This window comes from Biomphalaria glabrata, chromosome 11 (assembly GCF_947242115.1).
Source record: "Biomphalaria glabrata chromosome 11, xgBioGlab47.1, whole genome shotgun sequence".
Classification (NCBI taxonomy): Eukaryota; Metazoa; Mollusca; class Gastropoda; family Planorbidae; genus Biomphalaria; species Biomphalaria glabrata.
The window spans coordinates 2,855,794-2,870,110 of NC_074721.1; the positions used below are offsets into that span (position 1 = coordinate 2,855,794).

Consider the following 14,317-nt stretch of genomic DNA (forward strand, 5'->3'; position numbering starts at 1 on the left):
TTATACTAGACATATGTTACCCGCGACCCGAGGGTCTTTATTTGCGCATTACTGTCGATACTGAGAGTGTTTTGTAAACAATTAAACGAAATAATAATGTAATAAGTAAAGCGAATGTGTCAATGTAAAAATAGTGTGAATGAAGCTATGAAATCAAAATAGCTAATAGGCTTAAATCCATTTTTTCAAATTAAAACATTTGCTTTTAGGCCTACATATATTTGATTAAAATTTGAGACGAATAGACTTAATTTCGTATGTTCATGTGTTAAAGTATAAAGTAGATCTTGAGGTAGACATAGATCTAAATCTACACTAATCTAGAGTTAAAATTGGCTTTTATAGAGTTCATTCTGTGTTGCGCATGCGTGACCTTTTTTCATGAATGAATATAGGCCTATCTCAACACGGCTACGCAACTTTAGCGAACAGCGAACGAATGTATTAAAAATGCTTTAGAAAAACAAATTTAAATGTTAATTTGATTAAAATATCAAATGAATGGACAATAATTATTATGTTAATGTGTTAAAGCACAAAACTATCTTTGCGAAAAGAAGTTTTATCATCTTAGAGTTCAATAAGAGTTTTAGACCTAGACCTAGGAATAGACTCAGTAGAGAGATGTGTTAATGTGTAACCAATTGGTATTGTCTAATGAAAGAATGTTCGCCAGGAAATCTGTAGTCACAGATATCAGGAACTAATTTATGTAAAAAATGCTTTTGAAACACAAAATTGAAGGTTAATTTTATTATATAATGAAAATCAATGGATCTTCTTTTTGTATTTTCATGTGTCAAAGTAAAAAAACTATCTGCGCAAAGTGTGTTTCTTAAAATTAGATCTAGGTCTAAATCCTTTCGATCTTGTCTCATGTCAACATTGTTAACGATGGCCTAGATCCATAAATATTATAGCTTTAATAGAGTCGGACAACTTTTTTTTTTTTTTGAGGGTCTTAAGTTTGTTTTAGGGCTACAATACATACACTACGGTCTAAGTTAGTACCCAAGGAACATTCCTGCCTAGTTTTATCAAGATTGGTCAAGCGGTTTTGATGTCTATAAGTAACATACATACATACATACACCTCACATTCTACTTTATAATATAGATTATTATGTTCTTCCAATATATCTCGCCGTGTACGCTCGGCAATAATGAAAGTGTAGAGGTCAAATTGTGAAAACTTATTCCAAAAGAAGTAGACACACACAAAATGTTTTCACAAAATGTTAACTATTGGTTCAATATGTGCAGATGGCTTACTGTCAACTTTGTACAAAAAAAAAATACAAATCGTCATAGCTCAAGAAAAAAAAAAAAAGGATGAAAGTTGGTGACCTTCAAATCGTAACCTTTTCTTTAGTTTCTGCCTCAGTATCTCTGTACCGTATCGTTGGCGTGAAGAAGAGGACAATTTGTCGCTTTCACCCTAGTGAATGTTCGGGAGCTCAGCCAAACAATAGCTGGCTAGAGGATACATTTAAAAGAATTTGCAACAAAGATTTAGTGGTCCCCCCCCCCTTTTTTTTCCTACAGGGTAAACCCGAAAGTTGAATAGTTCAAGAACCAATGCTTTATGAGAAGAATTCGTTCAGCCTTGAAGTTACTTTTGTGTTAGAGGATGAGGTTGTCAGGGGATGTGACGAGACTGAATGCATGACTTAACGTCTTTCAATTTGGCGACTTTTCTTTTTTTATTGTAGAATTTATTTTTTTCCCAACCAGCCAGCTAGTAGAGTAGGGGCGCGACGTTATGAAATAATCAGCTAGATCAAAAGGTCATTGTATGCTACTGGTTAGGTTTTACAACCATCGGCACCTGTTTCATGCTAGGGAAACAAAAAGTGTAGAGAGGCCAGAGGTAGCTGGCGGTTCAAAGGTCAAATCTTGTTTAGGAAAGAAATAATGTTTATGGGGAGGAAAAAAAACCTTTCTATATTTATATTCAAATGCAAGTCACTTTCATTTCTTCCATTCTTCCTCGTCCATACAAAGGGGGGTGGGGGAGCCCTGAAATTAGCAATGTCGGCACATCACAAAGGCTTGAAGAAATACTGACTTGCAAATGCCGTCATTTACATTTTACAAGAAAAAAAAAATAAAACAAATGCTGATTTAGGAATGACTAGTTTTGGATCAAATTTAAATCAAAGGATCGTTTAGAGGTTGCTTTTTAACCTGGCGTGTGAACATAATTTCCGGTTAAATGCGGATTAAGTATATATACCAGCGCGTATGCATATTTTATAATTTAATGATTGGGGGGGGGGGGGGCATCTTTAATTATTTCATCATGATTTTAAAATTTCAATTAATGCAAGACATCAGAGCCCGATAACATCATTGTGTTAGCCGTGCGCCTTATCTTTGGCTTCCAATAGCTTTTCATAGGGGCCCATCGCTGTGTGCAGTCGGTCGGTGGCACAAAACTCAAGTGAACGGCTACGCGATTGCACAGTAACAACCGCTTGATTGTTCGCATGACAGGGATAAACCGCTTCTCCGCTCAGTCCTGGGGTGAGGACAGTTGACCTGAACCTGGCACTAGCCAAGCCTGGAGCAACCAGCAGGCATGTTCCAGTTGAATAGACAACATTCCTGAGACATTTCCATCTGCGTCCTACACTTTCTCTCGGAGAATTAAACTTTCAGTTAGCACACAAAGATGCTCTAGCGGATTAATCAGGACCTCCAGGGGTGGCACGCGCCGTGGCACGGCACCTCAGGCGCGGCACCAATGCTGAGGGTTTACAAGTGGCCACTATGCGGGTGATTTTTTGTGTTTCTCTGAGAGCCTGTTCTGAGAAGCAGTCGTTAGTTTCAACCTATGCTAAAAGAGAAGGCGATATGGAAACGGGTCATTTTGGGATTCTCAAAGACAAAGTTTATGCGATCATTATAAGACCCTCTAGCGAACTAACCTAATAACTTATTATTCATGAATTCTGGTGTAGGGTGTGTATGTCTGCGTGTGCGAAGGAAGAGTTGGGATAGGAGTGAAAATGCATAAATTTAATTGTTACAGTTCTTTGCATGGAGAAGAATGCTTTTAAAAATGTACACAAACATCCAACAGAACACACTTGACAGATGACTAGATTCTAGCCACACATTGATTGATCAAGATACACATTTAGGGCACTATGTTTACAGAGGTTTAAATTGAATTGAAAAAGAGAAACAAAGCGAATGAAAATCTTTTAAAAACAAACAAAACATACAAACAGTATTCTAAACATATCAAGTAGACTATGAAGGAAAAAGCCACTTATATTTGTGAGTGAATTAAAGATTTTGAAAAGTGACCTTTACAAGTTTGCAAGTGTATCAAAGTCGTTAAGTGGGTACAATAGTATGTAACTCAAAACTTTTGACGGTAAATGAGGAATATATATTTCTTTCCAAAGTTCCAAATTTGTTCAACAAAACTCGCGCTTGTTGTAGGTTCACAATTCTGGTTTTCACCCAGCGCCCTCAACAGCGTGCAGTTGTGTCGAGGAATTAAATCACTCTTGACCAATGGTCATGGGAAAGCTGTGGGACGCAGCCAGATGGGGGCCCTTTTTAGTTCAAGGCACAGCAGCACAGCCAAACGGCCGCCATCGACCGCAAGACTTCTATTAATATCCAAGACTACGGCATTAGTGTCAAGATTAAATTCAATCTCAAGTATCGTTGTGAGAGATTCAGTTACTTCTAGAATGAAATGTTTGACCATAGCTAAGCTGACTGACATTCGTTACCACGGTTGTACATTGTAACTGATTGCTTGGGGGTTGGATAACGCCAAAGCTTAAGGGGAAAAAAAAACAATCCCAAAACTAATTGTCTAGGACTTCAATATATTTTCATCGGTAAACATTAGATACCCATCAACAGAAAATTCGTGATAGTTCAAGAAATTCTTATCGTAGGAAATACAATACATCATCATTTACATTCTAGGTTTACTGAAACACTGAAGTTTAATGTCGTAGCATTTCAAAGTCCAATATCTTGGCCATAAGAGAAATATTGCAAGTAGATCCAATTGTGAAGTTTGTTGTACTTGATGTTCCTTCATATTGCAAGGTAATTACATTCTGGCCCAAACCTTATCAGGACGACGGGAAAAGGCAGCGGGCAGGGTTCGAACCCGGGACTATCGAGACGTCAGAACAGAGCGTATACCACACGACAGATAATTGATATTTACAGGAGATCGATTTTTTTTTTATAAATCATGTAAGCGTTAACCAAAGCTTACTATATAATATATACAACATATTAGAATTTAAATTAGGAAGTAACAAAAAATAAGAAAACTGTTACCAAATGTCTCAATGTGTGTAACGCTAAACAACATTTGATCAAACCTAAGACTTAAATGTCTAACTAATGAACTTTGTGACTTGTACACATTTCATGGGGAAAGAAAAAAATCTCGCTTACCTTATTTCAAAACGTAAAAAAATGACAAGAAAAAAAAAATCTCTACTTGATCGTAACTAACAATTGAGATGAAAAAAAAAAAGAAAATCTCTTGACATAATTATTGACCTCGGTAGTGTCCAGGAGACAAGTAGAACAAATGGCAGAGTTGGGAAAGAGTTAACAATGGGGGCAGATGGAAGTGACAAACGAGGTCGCCAGACAACGTTGAAGAAACTTGTTCTTTTTCTGTTCGGGGATGGATCCCGAGCGGTCCTGACATGAATGGTACTTAGGACCGGAACAAATGACATTAAAATCACTTCAAAAATAAAAGCTTTACAAGACAAACACGGAGAGATTTGGATCAAACACAGAATGAGTAAATGAGGGAGGTCCAAACACGAAAATATAACTGCACTGTGCAATAGTTTAACTCGCGGATCAGTTCTCATGCATAATACGTTATGACTATAGACACACTATTATTTATTTTTTATGTATTTGTTCTCTCTAGTAGTCGAGTGAATATAAAGACGGGAGACTAAACGACACCTACTGAAAAGTTGTTAGCTCATATTGCCCCACATAATCAATGGCCAATCAATTCCAACCTGATAAACATCAGTTTTAATTAATCTATACCAAACTAATTGGATTGTAGATCAGCTATAGCACGTGGAAATAATAAAATGTAGCTGTAAATCGTTTAAATGCATTGAGCAAAGTACATAACATGAAGCTGAAACTCTCTAAACAATGCACACACACACGCGCGCCATACTATTTCTAAAAGTGTGCTACAGAGCAGAGAAGCAAATATACTTCAAGAAAATAAGTTGGGTTTCAGAACTACGAGGGACTGTTGGGGATCATGTTCATCACAGTAAGATGCCCTTGGTTTATCTTTGGAGTTGTAAGTTCCGGCTTACGTTCTTGAATCAATTAAACAGAGTAAGAAGAAGAGAAGGTAAAATGGAGAAATATGGACTCCATATAATAAAAAAGTAAGACAAAAAAAGAAAAGGAAGATTGGGAGAGTATCTCACACACACACACACACACACTGTAAATAAATAAAATAATGTCAAAGACACAACTGAAAGCTCACTGTTGGCAACTAAATATGTATATTGAAACACCCAATGCTACACAAACATGTACCATCGCAATGACATCACACCCGTTACCCAACCTGACAATATTAGCTGCACTATTGGAGACTTATCCCTTTTTTAAAAAAAAAAAATAAGAAAAACATTTCAATTTCGCATTATATTAGCCAACACGACAAAACTGGATCTGAATTTATTTTTTTCTTAAAGTGAATCTTTGTAATGGATGTCCAAAACTGTATACAAGAAGACGGCTGTTTAACATTTCCATTTGAGGAAAAATTCGCTTCATTAATTACACTAAAATTGGTGGCCCAAGCACTGGCGACTACAATTAACCACGCCCAACACAGGGTGGACGATGGTCCTGATTGAGTAAGCACGCGCGCGGATGTGCTCCTGGATTCAGGTGAAAGCCTCGAGAATCCGAACGGTGGTCACTCACGAGAATTGTTCATTACGCGCCCTGTCCGGAGAAAAGAGACACTGCAATTAGGAGAGCGAGGGAGACGATTAAAGCAACCTTTCAACCGGAAAGGCAGAAGGCTTGTAAAATAACAGTTTACAGCCGTGGCCCCCTTGTTTAAGTGAAATGAACAGCTCATCTTTAACAAAGCTCGGCCACGTCATTGCCAGAGAAGGAAAATCTTTTTAATACCAATAATAATACATAAGATTGTACAGGAGAACTTTGCAAAGATAAGATTACAATGTTTGCCTCACTAAGTCGGTCCTCAAGTAAAATATGTGACAGTGGAGAGGAGGCAGACCTTTAAACACTACGATAGTTCGTCAGCCATTTATAGCCAAGCAAACGCCTTAGAGTAAATGTGAATGGTACGTAAGTTGACCTACATCTGAGCGAATACAAACGGCAAGCATTTTCTTTATCAATCTTTTTTTTATTATTTAAACTCCACATTAAAAGAAATAATGGCTTAATTTTATAAGTAACAAGTCTTTGTGTTAGGCTACAAGGTAGTCTATTTTATTTTCAGTTTTGTCTAAACTGACCTTTGTGGATGTTATTTCCTCGTTTGCACTATCTTACAAATATCTTATAAATTACAGAACACTATCTTATAAATTACAGAAGGTCCTTTTTAAAAAAAAAGTTAATTACTCTAAGGACTTGTTGCAGTTTTCTTTCTTTTTTGGGGGGTCGATTTCTTGGTACCAGTTAGCAAGATTATGAGGGTTGATGTGATAAACAATTTGATGGGGAATGGCAGTGATATTCTGAACTTTTTGAACTTTGTTTCATTCGTAGTCTGGTCGAGTAGATTAAAACATATTAGAAGTAAGACGTCTTTCACTGAGGACGGTATTCTTACATAAAGGACAGCGTTCCATTGGCTATTTTCGGATTGTGGTGATGTTGTTAAGAGATATCTAGTAGAAAGAGTAGTAAGCTCAACATAATAATAACTTATTTTTCACACATGTCAAGAGTTGCTGGCCGAGGCGGAGTAACTTTGTTTAACAAATAGGGCTCTTCCATCTTAATGCGATCACTTTTGCCATTGGGGAAGGGGGGGGGGAGGACTGAGGGCTTGGCACGAATGTTGTTGAACTTTTGAAAAATCGCTAACAATCTATATATTATATGATATGTATATATAATTCTCTTCGTGGCCCAACCATGCGGGACACCACGATGAAAAAGTCATGGAAAGATAAGTTCTGCAAGTCGGACTTGAATTACCCCACGTAACTTTCGTGGTGACAGAGCGAGGTTCAGAAAAAAAAAAGAGGGGGTGCGTATGCTACGCCGCGGGTCGGCTCGTATAAAAATATTTTTTTTTATAGACATTAATGAAAAAAGCGATTATTACCATTGCGCATGTTATGTCCAAATCAAACTGATCCCTAAACAACGGACGGACAACTACTAATCTTGATCTCACCCTAGTTATATCGCTTCTCGTGTAAGAGTGAACATGCCAACACACGTAACAAACCAAATAAAAACAATAAAGACAGTTTTTTTTTAAAGTTTATATCAAGGGAAATTGCGTCAATTATTTGGAATCAATTCTGTCATAAATTTAATAGATCTAGATTCTAGACTAACAAATAATAAATGTGTTCGATTTGAAATATTTTATTTATTGTATTTGTTTAACGCAAATATCATAATTAAAGCATGCTCTGTGAGCGATGGTCAAATAACTTTTGTGGGCCAGTGGGGTGTAGGGGGGAACTGGAAGAAGGTTTCCGTGCTGTCTTTTCAAAAGCAATTAATAACCAAGATGGAATGCCGACTTATACACCACTGAGCTATTCAAGTAATTGTAAAGTAGAAGGTTTTATAAGCTATTGTTAGTTTTAATATTTTACCGAACGACCTAATTCTCTACACAAGGCTTATCTCCCCTCAGCTTAGTAAGCCTAACTGTGTCTATAATTGATTACGACTAATTAACTAAATGTTTTGTTTTTTTTTCATTGATGCGTGTATTGTCATTTACAAAGAACAATTGTGCAAAGTTTCAACTTGATCCGAGAATGGAAAGTGGGAGCAATGACGTGTACAAGATTCCAGCCAGACAGAGTTGATATAAGCTTTGTACAAACAAAACTAAAACAAAACAAAATCGGACTGGCAAATGTAACATTGTCTGCAGGACTATCTTTTTTATTTTTTTATTTTTGAATTTTAGTGGGCAAATTTGATAATTTCCTCTAATTTGTTCAAAGTTAGGATATTGATCTTTTTTTCTTTATTAGCCTTTGACGTTGAGAAAGTCTAGGCGTGCCAAATCTGATTAGTGCGTCAAGGGTTGTGTTGACCCCATGCCGATCTGAGTAATCTGTTTGTTTGTTTCAATGGTAGGCTGAAGCCTGACACAAACAGACTGAATCCTATTGCTAGGTCTTATAGTGTACAGTTATTGCTAGATACACTACCTAATGATAAATCGTGCAAAATAATATGAACAGAATGGGTCTGTGTTTTAATCAAACAGACAACTTGGCTATTTCTCTGTTGTGCTTAAAAAAAAAAAAAAACAAATAGGTGAGTGTGTGTTGGGGAGGGGGATGGGCTTGGCCACGCCACGGAGATCCTTTATGAAATAATACTACATGTATTGGGGAGTCGTCTTCTCTTTGCTTAAATAGTGCACACACATTAAAGTCAGCGGTTCTCAACCTTTTATGCTCGGCGAACCCTTTTTACATTCCCCCACTCTTCCGCGACCCCCGCACACACACACACACATACAGCAATAGAAGAATAGACAATAACAATCCTTATTTTCGATGGTCTTAGGCGCCCCCTGGCAAATCGTCAATCGACCCCCCCCCCAGGGGGTCGCGACCCACAGGTTGAGAACTCCTGCATTAAGAACATGCGTTTTCTTAAATAGTTGATCGATCCTTCCGTTTTCGTATCGTAAACACCAAAAATAAAAATTGCTCTTTATGGAATCGCCCCTATTTTTGAACATCTCCTCTGAATTATTTCATATTTCGTAGTGTACAGGCTCACTTTACGTTTAAATATCATTTCAAGAAACTTGTCCTTCTTTCAAGTTTGTTAGTACACAAATAATGTACTGAAAAGTATCAGCCATGCCGGAACTGAACTGCAGCTTGGCAGAGAATACCAAATTATAAATAGTACCAGATTTTGAACTATTACAAACAAATGAAGTGGTGAATTCAACAAAGGACAATGCAATAGGGGAGGCTATTGCCGTACATGCATAATTTAAAAAGATATTACCCACGATTCATTATATTCTAAAAAAAAAACTAAACAAACAAAAAACATCAGTAGTTTAAATAGGGCTCGGTAGGAGTAAGAACAAATGTAAAAAAAAAATCGCATCAAATCAAGTTCAATATGTTGAAAATGCAGAACTTTGTATTGTAAATGACGTTATTGGTGCTTTTTTAAAAAAATAAATAGTTATGATTTTAAGTGGCTTTCAGTACAGAGTGTCTGATGATTTACAATTGCATCCATTTCTAATAGCTTTACGCAATCATTTAGTATATTGTCCCAGGACTCTCAATAAGGTAAGCTAGGCCACGCCTCTCAACGCGCTGACTGGTCCGCTATGATTTGTAGCGGTATTGTACCTGGCCGACCTTGATCAATACACCTGAGCCAGCGAATCGGTGAGACCGCAGACGTCTTGGTCGGCCCAGGCACTTGAATGGCTGACAATAACGTTTGTCGCCTTCACCTGGCCAAAAGGTGCAGAGTCAGCCTATTAAACTGCTTAGCTTTCAGAAGCTTCGTGGTATTGGTCCGCGAACTCTGAGCAGTAGACAGCTACCAAGAGACAATGCAACGAAATAGATTTCATGTTACCGTACATTTAATCTGTACATGTCATCTCTAGATCAATGACAGTATTGAGAATAGAACAGATTTCATACATCCAATTTATCACCATAAGAAAAATAGAAATCTTGTGACGCAGGCTACCTGACCTAAAGTGCCAAATTAATTTGCAAACTCCAAAACATATTGACTTGGCAGTGCATATTGTTTTACGTGTCTTTTAAGTGCAACTTAGCAATCACAATAGTCGATCGTTGTCTTAAGAGGTCAGAGAAGGTGGTATTAGTTGGGGGGCGGGGGGGGGGGGGAGAGCTCTTGATAGGAAGGAAGAAACAATGCGGTGAAGGGGGGAGCTGACTAAGTCTAAGCAGACACACACACACACACAAAAACATAGGTTGATACACACGTAAGCAGCAGGGCCTGGGCTCAGTTTTGAGTCAAGTGTCGCTCACACACACGTGTTCGTGTTTCACCTCAGCACAGGAAACTCAAGCACTTGACATGGCCCACCAAAACAGGGCGAGCTACACCATTACGCGGAGAGCGTGTTTTAGAGAATCCGGCATCACTACTGTGGAAAACACACGTTGACACAAGCTTCACGTAGACAAGATTCAAACTGTTACACACTGTCTCACAGTTAGGACAAATCACATGCCAAACCCCCTATCAATTTGTTTGTTTCCGTGTCATAAATGATATTATTTTAGTTCCTATTTATAATAATAACAATAATATGGCTGTTATAGATTTATTATAGATATTGAAATTCTAAGTAAGTACTAATGATAGTAGCTCCAAGCATTTACATATAAATGACCACAATCAATTGTAACTATTCAATAAGCTGAACAACAGAGCATTTCCTACAAATCTTCAATCTAAATGATCAAACAATGTCTTAAGTACACAATTCAAGAGGCTGTCTTAGTTCGTGAAGATATTACAACATTTTGAGGAAATTGTCTTATTTCTTTCTAGACAAGAACTGGCTCTACAAGACGAAATGACTAATGATGAAAGAACAAGAGTTAGGGACAAAGAAGTTCTTATTAGTCAGTCTCTGAATCTTGAGGGACAAGTTTCTGATGCCTCTCTTACATCTCCATCAATAGACTCGCACACACACTCACACACACGCATACACTCTCTCAGTACACCAGATGAAAAAAAAAAGGGGGGGGGGGAAAAGCTTAGGGGAAGGGCACACACAAAAAATTAATCAATGAAAAGGAGGGGGGGGGGGATGTGATCATGCTAGACCCTCTTCCAGAAAAATGGGGTGTAACAATGACGATGCCAGAAAAAAAGGGGTGGGGATGCTTTTAGGGTGTGTGTGGGGGAGGGGGGAATCATTCTGCCCCCCCCCAGTCTCCTCATTATTTAATCAATTTTTGTTAGAACAAAGAAAACTGATATAAAACTTTCAGACTGACATACCCAGATATTCAGATTTATTAATGATAGAAATGTCTACTCTAATTTTTGTCCCTTCTTTTATTACTAACTAGGTCAAGGTCAAGTAAACATTAAAAAACAATATTTTTTTTTTGTAGTTTAAAGACAAATAGTGCAAGTTTACTATCAGTACTACTAGGTATAAGCTCTAATAACAAAACCATTATCCACTTTGATCAGTGTACCCTTTTATAATAAGCAATTAGTTATCAGGCAAAAATAAATTCTACAATAGTAATGAAATGTTTTCTCTTTTTAAAAGTGAAATGTTTCAGTTTAAAAACCAATGTTTCCACATCAATAAGCTTCTGTAACAAAATAAAATGTTTATAATCTTTTGTTTTCTTTTCTTATCAAAAAGTATATAGTTATGAGACAATGTAAATAGTTTTGAGGAAAATGTATGTAGAGGCCTTCACAATAAGAACATGTATAGGACAAGAATGATGCAAGTGATGTGTTTGAAAAGAGTGGAAATCAAGGTAATTATCAAATGTTGAAAAGTATCTTCCTGTATTAAATCAGCCACTTCCACACCCATCTCACACTCCTTATTATTTCCCTTTTTACTAAAAATGTGGCACAAATTACATTTAATGAGATATATCATAATTGTTTCCATTAATACCAATCTAATTTTGATATCAAGTTGGAGATTAAATTGCAACTTTATCTTTATGTGTCTACCTACACTATCACTATATATATCACTTCCATTTGTGTGTCTTGATAAAACCTGCATCAATTTACCTCAAGGTTTAAGCTAGTAATGTACTGCCTAAATAAAGTGTATTGTTAACACATTTTTTTCCCAGCATGCCAAAAGAACTTGATTAGAACATATACCTAGAACTGTTATCAAGAAAAAAAAAGCCACGGGAAAATCGAGAGAAGTGATAAAACTATCTGAGAAATATGTACAAGAAAGGGTGAGAGAGAATAAACATCTCAAGATTGTCTAAGACTTGTGTATATCTGGCCTATAAAATAACACTATTAGCATTCATTTACAACTCATTTCTATTCATATTTTGTGAAAGAATATATAGCTACAAAACTGTGAATGTTTTGAATAAGCTAAGTTAAAAAAAAAATTAGATAAAACAAAAAATTTAGATTTCATTGTTTCAAAAAAGCTACTCAAAGTTGTAAATGGTACAATGATTATTTAAATTAATTAAAATGATAACAAAATATATAATAAGTAATTAAAATTTAATTATATGAAACAAATCCAAAATAGGCTGTGTTCTTAATAATTGTATTTAAACACACTTCCCTTATACATCCCCCCCCCCCAGTAAAATTTTAATATTATAATGAATTGAAGCATGAGCTAGCTAGCAAGAAAGAATAACATGGAAGGGAGAGGGGTTAGGTGGAGGGGTAATTTCTTGAATTTTCAGAGGCAGACAAAGAAATGCAAATGAGCAAGCAGAAAGTGTGTAATGTTTTATGGAAGTGTCCCACACATTCACAATGTTGGACATGAAAAGCACACTAAGAAAGAGCAAGGGGCCTGGGGAGGGATGGGAGATTGTTTAACATTAAATAAAAAAATGTTATGATTAAAAGAAATAGATCTAGATCTTCTTAATATTGTCAATATACTTTTATAGTGCTATAACTATAAACAAAAACTACTGGAATGTCGATTTATTTAGCATCTCATTGTCTTTTCTCCAGTCAAGAGAAATGGACTTTGGAAGAGGGAGTTATCCAAGAGGAAGAGAGAGGTAGACTATTTATAGACATCCATACAAACTAAAACTCCCAAACGAATTTGGATAAATAATGCAAGGTGGTGCCACCACTCACCAACTTGTGGCATGCGCGCAGTGCCAGAAACTCTGTATGGAATGGCCTATTTGAAGCCATATTTGGCCTCTTTTTCCTTTTTTTTTCCTAAGCTCCCATCTTCTTACCTTTAAACTTACCTAATGTGATTTAGCGTATAATAAGTTTATTTAATAGATTTAAAGTGAGAAAAAAATGAAAATGTAAATAATAACAGTACTTTCGTTGGCACCGTCAGGTATTTATGTCCTTAAAAAACATCTACTGTCCTAACCGTTATCCAACAGACCTGTCGTGCACGGTGGGCGAGGCAGGTGGTTACAAGGAGGTGGGACTAGACTAATGCCCTATTTTGTCTAATGAATGGCGGTATTTAGATCTAAATTAATAACACAATGAATTCCAAAACCAACAAAAGGAGATCTAAAAAAATAAGCAATGTGTTACAAATTTTAGTCCTACTTACCATTTTTCTTTCTGGGATTCCTCTGTTTTCTTCGACCGCACCTGCCGACTACCTCGGCCATGTTTTCATTTCATTTGAAGTAGAAATAGAAAGGTCGTAGATGGATGCTGTGTGCGCATGTACGTTGACAGCATCCGTTCTGTGACCTATGGCAGATCAACACACGGAAAACCTAGGCACTGACGTAAACATAGATCTAGATATCTAAATGCGATGGCCGATCGCCTAGTCAACTTTTACCGGTGATGGGCTCCGAGCGACCATTTCTGTTATGATTTTTAACGGGATTTCCTGCGCGATCTCACACCGACTGTCCTGTCCGGTCGTCTCACGACTTCGTGCAGGGACTAAAAATCGAGCGTTCCTAGCCACTTTGGATGGAGTGTTCGTCCTGTGACAATTTCAGGTGCCGTTGTGTTTTGTACTGGTAACACTCATAAGGACCTCGATTCAATGCAATATATTAAATATCGTATTTAACCCTAGGTGTTAATTAAAAGTCCTATAGATTTATCTAGATCTATGTCTGCCTATTTTTAGTGGATTGTTGTCATTTATTGTAATTATTTTTGTTTTCGGCGGCACAATTGTAAAATTATTTTTAGGGTGAAAAACTCTCTAAAAAAAATTTACCTAGTGAAAAAAAGAAAGTCGCCTGCTGTGTGATTATGTTAAGTTTTTTTTTTCCCCCTTTCTAGTTAGATCTACTTTCCCTTCGCCAGTTGGCCTTCAATGTTCGCTTTATATCATCATTTGTTAAAG

The 14,317-nt window shown here is 36.8% G+C and overlaps 1 protein-coding gene and 1 long non-coding RNA gene across 3 annotated transcripts in view; one reads left to right on the forward strand and one right to left on the reverse strand.

Moving 5' to 3' along the window:
• LOC106062668 (zinc finger protein 1-like) overlaps positions 1 to 13,889 on the reverse strand; it is an 89,855-nt gene extending 75,966 nt beyond the window's left edge. For both annotated transcript variants that reach the window (XM_056003713.1, XM_056003712.1), the window contains exon 1: positions 13,556 to 13,889. In XM_056003713.1, coding sequence (XP_055859688.1) covers positions 13,556 to 13,616 — 61 coding nt within the window. In that variant the 5' untranslated portion in view covers positions 13,617 to 13,889. The remainder of the gene's footprint in view (positions 1 to 13,555) is intronic.
• Positions 9,474 to 12,267, forward strand: LOC129921635 (uncharacterized). The gene is made up of 3 exons (XR_008773577.1): positions 9,474 to 9,560; positions 11,654 to 11,774; positions 12,108 to 12,267. It is a non-coding gene; the product is annotated as an uncharacterized LOC129921635 (long non-coding RNA).
• Positions 13,890 to 14,317: the final 428 nt, after the last annotated feature.